The 10,982-nt window shown below is 42.6% G+C and overlaps 1 protein-coding gene across 1 annotated transcript; it reads right to left on the bottom strand.

The window, feature by feature from the left end:
- Positions 1-9,328: 9,328 nt before the first annotated feature.
- LOC148017585 (uncharacterized) lies at positions 9,329-10,146 on the bottom strand. The gene is given in 2 exon segments (XM_087662765.1): positions 9,329-9,845; positions 9,929-10,146. Coding segments are annotated over 2 exon segments (735 nt in total).
- Between the last annotated feature and the right edge of the window lie 836 nt (positions 10,147-10,982).

The following is a 10,982-nucleotide window of genomic DNA, read 5'->3' as shown; positions in this document are numbered from 1 at the left end:
GAAGCATGTAAGACCTCTTGAATATGGCCATTGTGCCATCCCGTTATAAATAACGAGATGATGTCTACTACCAAGCTCAAGTAAATGCCCTCCATACCCTGTGGCGTCTGGCCCAGTATCTGCTGACTCCCTACTGATCCCCAACTCCTCAGGGTCTAATGCTCTCATGATCTCTGGCTGCTCCATATCAAAACTCTCACACAGTCGGCTCTGTGTGCGCCCGTTGAAGTCCCCCATAAGGAAGACCTCACCCAAACTAGAATACAGAATAATGTCCTCTAAGAGCTGTGAATAAGGGGAGGGGGAATCTTTGGCCTGAATATCACCCTGCGTAGTAGCATATCTGGACCCTCGTGGTGAAAAGTAGCATACTGCCATATAGATCCATCTCTCATCTGATATCTGCACTCTGATCCATATGTAACTGGCCTCCTCATCTCGTCTCACTAACTGGATATGTCTCTGTATCCCCTGACGGAATAGAACTGCCACCCCTCCTGAGCCCCTAGATGTGCTCTGCCTAGTAGTAGCCCGGTATGTAGATACCCACTCAAATCTTATAATGCGTGGGAGCCCTCTCTCTGGGCTCTCATGTGTCTCTGTGAGGCATATAACATCATGGTCGAGTAAAATCTCCTCAAGTCTGTCTGGTCGTGACCATAGGGAGCCGTTGCAGTTCCAAACTGCCACACGTATCGGGGTCTCCTGTACAGTCCTCTGCCCCGTCTCATAGGCCACGCCCCCCTATTTGGTGGAGCATCCATCTATAAAAATATGGCCATCTCGATAGAAGGCCTTACGGCCTTCTCTACGTGCTTGGAGTATCTGTGGCATGCATGCTCGTCTGTGTGCAATCTGCATCTGAGTCAGGTCCTCATCCATGAAGATGGGAGCCCTAGTCATCCCTCAGAGCGAAATCCACTTTCGAAAGAAAGCGGCTCTGTCCTCCGGTGTGCTCATATGTAATATCAGAGCTCTAACCTTGGTAGTATCTCATCCTGCACGCCATGCTTGAGTAAAGGGCATGCTCGTGTACCCTAGTCGGGTGCATAGCCCGCGTGCGTCCTCCTCCGAAGAGGCCCCTTCGGGGAGCCCGGTAATACGCACGTTCAATCTACGCACGTTCCTGAGCCTCTCCTCCTCTAAGGTCTCCTGAACCCGAACTACCTCCTCCTTTTTATTTTCTTACTGGACCTCCTTCTTAATGTTCTTCTTCACTACCTCAATCCACCCCTCCTTATTCCCTTCTAATTCTTCCTTCATGTTTGCTTTGATTTTTTCCTCCCATCCCTCTCTCGAAGCCTCAACTTCGGTTTTAATGCATACCTGGAGGTCCTCTCGGCATTCCTTCGTGATAGCCTCTCGGAGGTCCACTTTGAAATCCGCGTCCTCTCTTGCCTCCCGTAGATGTGACACTTCCGTTTGTAGCTTGTCCAGGTCGGTTTTGAGATCCCTCTTCTCTTCCGTGAGTGTCTTCACCATCTCCTCCAGTCGCCGGATCCTCTCATGGAGCCGGCGGGTTTCTTGGTTCAAGGCATTATCCGCATCCTTCTTGAAATCTTTCTTCACCTCCTTGATAGCTTGGCTGATTAGAAGCTCCACGTTATGGAGCTCGAGAGGCATGTCGCCTCACGGGGAAAAAGCCCCCTCGATAGACCTGTTGAATGTCAGAGAGACCACCTTCAATGAAGAAAGTTTCCCACTTTTCACCTCCTCCTGAAACTGCACATCCACAAATGCTGTCCCAGCTTGCACATTCCAGGAGCCTTCCTTCTGCAATGCCTCTAAGCTTGACAATGTGTAACCCTTTGGAAGAACAGAAAAATCCTGCACACTACGAATCTGAATGTATGTGACCCCAGGTTGGGCAGGCTGTTTTAGAGCATGAAAAGCGAGAGCAGAAATGCCAGATCCTCCAATGCCCAAAGATGTGAAGTCGTATACATGACCTCTTTCTAAATACAACTCTATTTGCCCAAGAAGTTCAACTTTCACACCCAAGTGCTCCACTCTCTTGCATGGCAATGGATCTATCCACACCTCCCCTGCTACTGTCTCTCTACTGTGAAAGATAGGAAATGTTGAGGAGAGACCATTTTCTTTACGAATGGAGGCCTGCTTTCGTGTTTCTGCATCTGTAAACTTGATTAAGACTGTACATGGCTACTTGAAAGCTCCAACAAGATAATTCTGTCACAAGGCTGTTCGTTCCCGGATCTCGCAGCGGAGTGTTGAGGTCCGTTCTCTTTCAGCGTCACAGTTGAGGTCCGTGCTCTGGGCTCAGCCAATGTTGTCTGCTGCTGATTCCTCCCTAGTTCAGTCTTTAGCTCCAGGCCGTTGTTCCAACCGCTGGTCGATGCTACTTTAAGGCTGTTCGTTCCCGGATCTCGCAGCGAAGTGTTGAGGTCCATGCTCTTTCAACGTCGCAGTTGAGGTCCGTGCTCTAGGCTCAGCTAATGTTGTCTGCTGTTGATTCCTCCCTAGTTCAGTCTTTAGCTCCAGGCCGTTGTTCCAACCGCCGGTAGATGCTGCTTTCTGTGTACAGTAGTTGTCAACAGCATAGAGAGAGAGAGAGAGAGAGAGAGAGAGAGAGAGAGAGAGAGAGAGAGAGAGAGAATATTGTCTTTGGTAAAAAGAGATAGGGAGAAATACATACACTGTTAGAGGGAAGATAGAGGACCGATGAGACCTTGCTGAAGATTGGTGATGACTAAGGGGGATTTTATTTTTGTGAGCTTTCATTTTTTCGAGCTTTTTCGTGCAACATACATTCATAGCATGATTACTAATTCATAGTCATACAAACTATAGACATGAAGTGGCATAAAAATAAAATTTTAATTCTTTATTATTACTAAAATAGTATGACAATTTGTATTTACATGAACACACATCAAGAAAATGAGACCAACATGGCATATTCTCAACATATCCAACGAAATCAAATATCCTAATGCATGTGATCCCTTAGCTAAAGTAATGATAGGGAAAGAAAAACCAATATAGTCACATGCCAACAATATAGTTGAATGATATGCTGTCAACACAATCAACCACAAAGCATAATGTCAGACTAAACAATGTAATAAGTTCGCATACAAGGATGGATAAACATTCCCTCTCTCCCTCAGCACAGTACAAGGGTGGATAACCCTCTCTCCACAATACTGGTCCACATACAAGGGTGGATAAACATTCCCCATAGAGCACGTCATTTAGCTCTAGGCACACACAGTGTCTCATCTCCTCTGCACTGGCCTGTGCCAAACCACCACACCCTGCAAACACATCCAAAACATAGACGTAGTGCTTTGTAAATGTAGCCAATAACCACCTAACCATATCACCAATTACGATACAAAATTTTTGTGACCATGCAAGTAGAAACAATGAAATAACTATACAATGAAACCTAAGAGTAAAAACATACAAAACTACTTACCGATAAAAAAGATGAGACCTCTCCACCCCACCTCTAAGGATGGCACCATCAATATCTATGGGAAAGACATAATCATCTAGCATGTAGCTAGGATATGCTGGAAAAAACCTCTCTGAAATCTTCTCCCCAACCTCTCTATCGTAGCAAGGTACAACATGACCGACATGATGCCAAAGACACATTGTAAGATCAAGTACCTATTCATGAGTGGAAATAGAATAAGTGATCAAACCTTGTTTGCAACATATAATAATATGTTTAAAGCATCCAACTTTGTTCTTACTGCCTCTCTAGTAATAGGGTGCCGATAAGCCTTGGAATTATACATGAGCATCCAACTGCGGTGACGCACAAGCGCCACTCTCGCTGCATCCATAATGAACTCACCTATATGCTCTGCCAAGCACATACTAACCAAGAATCCCTCGTCGGCCAAATACTCACCGGCAAGATCCATGCAACATGTACCCAGACCCTTTGAGAATGTATTCCACTTGGGAATAGTCATGTTCTCAAAAAGAAACACAACGGTCATAACATATAGGAAGTGATTTTGATGTAAACCTTGTATGAGAGAAAACGTAGCTTACCTAAATAAAAACTTAAAGAAATCATCCCCATTTTGGGGATTGGCAATGCATAAGTACTTGTAACCCCTATCTTTGAGGCACTCCTCTTGCGCTCTTATAGACTTATCTAATCGTTTCTTCCTCTCTGCCTCATCTATACCAAGAGCCTCAACCTTCGTAGTTTCTTTTGAGATAAAGGCACAGAATTTATCCTATCATACCAAAACAAAAATAAAATTATAGCCAGAGATAGAAAAGCACATTCCATACAAGTTGAGATATCATACTACAAGGAGAGTTATACCATGGAGCGGTGTCAAAGAGTTTTTTGTTCATAATATAAATCATAGAATTCTTATATTTGCAGAAGAACTTTATTAGGATTCACATGAGGAACTTTCATACATAATTTAGTCATTGTTACCCAACAACCAACTTAAATATCACTTAGTTTCATAAGTTCTTTTGTAACTGTCATACAATTTTCAGTTGTACCATGTATATTGACAAAAATTAAGTCTATGGGAACCCACAACTTGATCAACTGGAGGTAATTGACAGTTTGCAGGCTAAGACACATTGGTTCAAGAGAAAAATTTGGTTGGAAATCAAGAGAAGTGCCAAAAGTCCACTAGGTTTGTGTGGGACATGAAATAATGGTCTTGTATGACTTATAAGTGACCTAAATGGTCAAAATGAAGAGTGGGAGCTGAGGAGGATGGAGCCCGCATTTTTTAGCGCAAAAAATGGGCCTGCATACCTGTGGCAGATGGAGGATGAGCTATGGGCTATGGTGCATGCTCCAAAGCATGCAAACTCAAGGCAAATTGAAGCTGAAGAAGGAGATACAAACAAGGAAGGTGAGAGCTCTTCTTGCCCGTCCATTTGGTATGACAAGAATGAGTGGTATGACAGTCCATAAAAGGGGAAAACCTAAGAAACAGTATTCAACCTACTCTTATGTATGTCTTCTTTCATTCTTTTACCATATTCATGGTCCAATGAAGCCCGTCTTGTACCCAAGTACTTGAGTGACTTTGGGGGCAAGCAAAGGGGAGGATTTTGAAGGTGTATGGGCTGTTTTGGACTGAAAAAACTAGTCATAAATAGGGCAGCCCACTGTTCTTGTCCATTTTGATGATTAAATGAGTGATCTGTGATTGTAAGAGAAGGAATTGACCTCTTAATATTAGGGCTTCATTTGTGAATGATTAGTGAAGCTTATTCTTGGGATTATGTGCACTTTTAGAGCTTGATTATGGGCTAGAAATTACTATTTTAAAACAGGGCTGAAGTAAATTTTATGCTTTATCAATGCAATTCATGAATTTTTTATCTATGTCTTGGATGTACTTGAGTCTACCATCAAAATACTTGTATCTTGGAGTTGTTATCCATTCATGTTCATGAAATAGAAACCATTTGAACTTGCATTTGGAATATGCATTTGGATTAAATCTGAGATTATCCCTAAATGTATTGGCTTATTATTCGCATATGCATTTGATGTGATCAAGACAAAGTCTTTCATTCCATTCATGTATGCTAAATAAAAGAAAAAGCTTGAGATATTCTTCTTCAACTAAGTCATCTCGAAAACCCAAATCTTATCAAACCCCAATCTTTTCTCCTTCTCCTAACCTTGAATCCCACACTCCTCTTCTACTCTAAACCCTAGTGGAAGACCTTCAACCCCCAATAGGACGACAGTGGTGAACCCGACGTGAAGGTCAGCTGCTGCGGAAGAGGAAGTACAACGGGAGAATCATCAAGTTCGGGAGGAGATGCCTTGCAGAAGTTGGTTCATCTGATGCAAGAAAGCCAACAACAACAATTGCAATTTCAGCAGCAGTTGCAACTGCAACAACAACGGAGACAAGATGAAGAGCGAAATGATGCCGCTGCCATTAAGGCTTTGGAAGCGGTTGGGCAGGAGCTCAAGCAATTTAATGGGCAAAATGTGTCCTCTTTTATCCGCCTCTATACTGACAAGATGGTCTTCTTTGGAGTTCCTCATCATGCTTGGAGCCCATACTTTGCCCGTTTGGCCGTGCATGGCTCCAGGACCGGATTCATGGTATTTTTCAAAAAGATGCGGGATGGTCTGCATTCAAGAAGGATCTTCGAGAAGAATTTTTTCTTGAAGATTCTGGCCTCATGACGAAGAAAGTCTTCACTGAATGGGTTGAAAAGCCCAATAAGAGACTAACCGCCTTCACTCTTCACCGTGAATTTGAAAGCAAATTTGCTCAACTAGATCCCGATGATCAGCAGGGTATGGAAAGCCAGAAGATTGAATTATTTCTAAAGGTTGCGGATCCTTTTCTTCAAGAGAAGCTAACTGATTGACTTGAAGATCTTGACTCTGATTTTGAAGACTGCTTGGAGTGATGCCACTAAAGCAGTTAATATGATTGCTTGAAGAGAGCGGATGTGTCTAAGGTGGGGATCTACCTCTGCACCAATTGAATCCATGAAGGAGCCTGTTCCTGTATCTCGACCTCCTGTCTCTATGGCCAAGCAACCAAGAAATCCTGATGTTCCACCTCCAAAGAAGGATGTCATGGACGAGCTGATCAAGAGCATGTGGGATCTCCATCTTAATCTAACGGAGATTAATTCCAAGGTGGAAAGGCTTGATGTGAAAGTGGAAGAAAGAGGATGGATAACTGCCCAAAGACTCGTACGAGAAGGCTTCAAAAGACGTTGTATGTGGTGTGATAGCCTACAACATGATGTATCTCCACACTGTGTACATCTTAAGTCAACCTTGTCCTTAATTGTGTGCTCCTTTTCAGAGTAGCAAGATAAAATGTGCCCGAGATGTCCACAATTCCAATATGCTAGTGGTTGTTGGTTTGGGCCACCTCCTAGACCTCTACCTCTTCACCTCCTAAAGCCATAATTGGCACTAGTTGAAAATCCATAAGTATAGGATCACCCTCCTCGTCATAGGAGACATAAAGGTTCAAATACATTTCATCCTCTCGTGGCTCCTATATAAAGTGTATCAAAGAATTTCTTGGTGGATGGGTCACTATGGGTCCAGGTGGCGTTGGGATTCTTATGGGATTGATGTCCATCCTAAGGGCAGTTGGCTTCGAGTCATAGGGTGTTGGTAGAGCTAATGAAGCTCCCCTTCCAAAGTTGGGCTGCCTATTCCTTGGATATCAGAGATGAGTATAGGGTTTTGGATATGGAAGCCTTCTTCGAAACTCATAGGGCAACGCATCATGTTCAAACCTAATGTAGTTAGCACAATGCTATGATATGGGGTCAGGACATTCAGCTGGAAGATGATTTCCACATAATGCACACATTGCATGTGGGATCACATTGGCCTTCTCAACATCTCTTGTAGCTTGTCCAACTCTAACTTCAAGTCAACAATTTCTTGGTTTCAGCTAATGTTTTTTCCCTTATCTTGCATGCCATGGCTTTTTGACCACTCAGTAAGGATTGTGGTTCTCTCAGTATTCTTAAGAGGTGTTGTTCTCTTGCAATGTGGCTCTTGAGCTTCTCTCTCTCAGTAGGTCACCCACATGTACAGCCTCTTCAAAGACCTTAGCTAACACATCCCTTTGCAAGTTCGAGTTCCTAGCTAAGGCCTTATAGAGCTCCTTATTTTGAATTCCATTGATAAACACATTGGAGATTTCTCTCTCATTGGGGTACTCTGCCGCTGGAATCCTCTTGTAGAGACTTCTCACGTGAGTGATATAGTCTCTGATTTCCTCTTTGTCTTTTTGTTTGGCATTCATTAGCCTGACAATGAGGTTGCCTAAATATCCGGTCTCAGAAATATTTTGATGCAAAGATCCTTGAGGTTATTGAAGTTGTTGTGCTCAGCATTGTCTAGGCTAGTAAGCCAAGTTTGTTCCTTGTCTCCTAGGTAGAGTCCAAAATCTTGAGCACATTGAGTAGGGTCCATGAGACTATTTGCCTGCCACACTTGCTCTAATTCCTCTTGATACTTTTTAAGTTTCTTTGCAATTATAGGTATCTTATTTTGGCTTCTAACATGGCTTCTAACATTTGGCCAATATAGCTATAGCAATGAAGTTGCTAGGGCTACTCTAGTTTGCTCTGCGATAGTGTTATCTAACAGAGTCACTTTGTGAGAAGCTCACTCAATGTAAGATTAGCCTCTTAACACTCTCTCCCTATCAGCATTTCCACTAGTTTTGTTCTTGCGTGCGATGGCAAGAACCCATTGGGCCTCGTTAAGCTCTATTTCTTGGTGTAGTCTCTAAGCACGTTGCTTTGTAGCTAGTTAAGCATTGTAGGGCAACTCTTTCTATCCTCCTCTCATTAGCTATACTTTTATCTATGAATCTTCCATGGTGCATTATTTTCATTTGATAATCGTATCATGATATGAGTTGCTATATGTCAACTCAGAAATCACCTGGATTGAGGTCTTCCTTACTTGTGTCCGTGCTAGTCCCTCCCATATTGGTGGTCTCTCCAACCACTAGGGGGTCAATGAGGGTGATTAGGTCAGTTAAGGACACGTCCCTAATTGTGGTTTAAGGCTGTTCACTTCTCCATGATGGGTTTATTGGTTTGTTTTTGTGGTCCTAGGGGTGTTACAAGTCCTACTGGTGGGTTCATTTCTTAGCTTAATTTCCCTTTAGTGTGCTTCTTGTTAATGAAATCACTTCGCCAATTTATGCCTACTCACACGCTCAGATGGTGCAATGCAAGGTGAGATGTGCACAATCAAGCTTTTCACTTTTCTCATACACCCAAGTGCATACAATGCAATGTCCAACCTTCAATGAAATCATTCACACACCCACCAAGTAGTCAAATAGTGTCTCTATTGGATAGCAACTTGCAAAGTGATTGGCTAATTTGGTCAATTCTTGGGCCTTGGGAAAAATTCTGGTGTTGGTCAGTTTTAGGGCCACACTCAGAGGTTTGGGATCCAACTATGATCACTCAATATTTAGTTAGAGGCCTTTGATATGTTTGGGGGGTCTAGATGGTCCCTAAGAATGTGTCCTGGCCTTGGTAATCTTCTAGTTGGGATGTTCAAGTTGCAAGTCTTTGACCGTCTGAGTCCTAGATTCAGCCATTTGAGTGGTGGGTTTTGCTTGTTCGAATGGTGGGTTTGAACGAGGCATTCATCCAAGTCTGAGAAGATGTGTCCATGAGGACGATTTGGCCATCCAAGCCCGAATTTGGCTGTCCTCCAAGTGGACCGATTTGACCCTTTGAGTGGATTTTCCGAGTCCGAGTAACTGTGTTTGGGTGGACTTAAGTGACTCGATTGTTTGAGTGGGATTGGTTACAGAACTTGGCCGTTTGAGGCCTAGGGGATGCCGTCTGAGTAGCAACGTCTGAGTAGCAATGGAAAAAACACGTCGAATGACATAAAATTGATAGCAATGATTTTCTTAATCACACACCTATCCAAAGCCTTAATGTTATCCTTGTTTACATTTTGTGCCCACCAATCTCGGATAGCAAAGGCGTGAAGAGATGCATGTTGACTTGTCATTGCTAACCTCCATGCTTCACACATTTCAATGTGATGCATTTGTTTATCTATAGTGACTAATTTCTTGGTATGCCTTTGTAAACTTTACTCCCAATGAAAAGGACAAGAGCGCTATCTCCCTTCCATTATGTTATGCAATCCTCCATTGTATACAACCCTTACTGCCAACCAATTTGCACTTGCCTCATCGGATATGAATCCAACAAAGTCAGGAGGATCATGACCACATTGAACCATGACGAAATTCAATTTTTCCCAAAACAAGATTTGAGACTCTTTGTCCTCCTCTTTAAATTCACATATTGCAATCACATGCAATGCTCTCATGCTAGTTGATGATTAATACATTAGCATACTATTTGCTAGCAACAATTCAATTTTAATGTAAGCTATAATAATGTTATCGCATACCTAGGATCACAAATAGAACAAGACATTGTTGCCCATCCATCAACCTTATGGGTGTGATCGAAGTGCACCCATGCACTTCGTAGATCTTCAGTTCCTATTCGCCTCATACGATTCACTAAGTTCACCCCTGATGCTGGTCCCTTAGTGGAAATTTTAAACAAGAAGCACTTCTTCTTGACATGACCTTGCCTAGGAATGCCTAGGAAATCTACTTCCATGGAAAAATGGAAAGACACACTATCTTTGCAAAAGAAGTATGTTGGCATACCCATCACCAATGACCTAAACTTGATTAGCTCTCTCTTATGAAACAATACCTTTGAACTTATGTGTTTGCTAAATGGTTATTTCAAATGCAAGGCATACAACATTAGTACAAAGTAACGATACACAAGCTTATCCTTTATTCTACACCAGTGGCATCATTTCTTCTAAAAAATGATTAAGATTTGTGACCTCAGTCGCCTATGATTCATCTTCTTTTGTCAAAGATTCAAACAACATCTGTCGAGCAACTAGCATCTATATTTTTCGTGGGCCTCCCTTTTCAATCTTTAGGACTATGCGGACAAGGCTCCGTACCTTTTCAATGGTTTCCCTCCTTGTGCCGTGCTGAACATTGTGAGCATGCTCCCCAACATGAATCATCAACCATGTCATTGTAGGGTCTAATGGCAACACTTAATATATTGAGCATCTGCAAATGGCTATACAACTAACAACCTTTTGACAATAGTGACATGTTATCTTGGAGTTTCCCTCACTCGCAGGATAGCCCATGCTCACATGTCTATCTAAATGACCATGGAAAAAAAATCATTGTATGTTCTCTCAATATGTAGTAAGGACAAGTTACCTTGGGACATTGAAGACTTCCAAGACAATAGCAAACACACTGTGCACTCTATTGCCATATTTTTTTGTGAGGGCCGCGAACAAAGGTGACCATCATATTTCTGTTCCATACCCATCATTCGTTTCTTACTTTGTGTAGCTAGAAGCTCAAAAGCAATCATACCATTACACTCACTTGGGAGCTCATCCACCTTTTGTA

This window comes from Lygodium microphyllum, chromosome 22, assembly GCF_053477565.2.
Source record: "Lygodium microphyllum isolate KBCC chromosome 22, Lygodium_microphyllum_v1.1.10, whole genome shotgun sequence".
NCBI classification, from domain to species: Eukaryota; Viridiplantae; Streptophyta; class Polypodiopsida; order Schizaeales; family Lygodiaceae; genus Lygodium; species Lygodium microphyllum.
The sequence above is the reverse complement of the archived record's forward strand: the minus strand, read 5'-3'. Positions and strand labels throughout refer to the sequence as shown.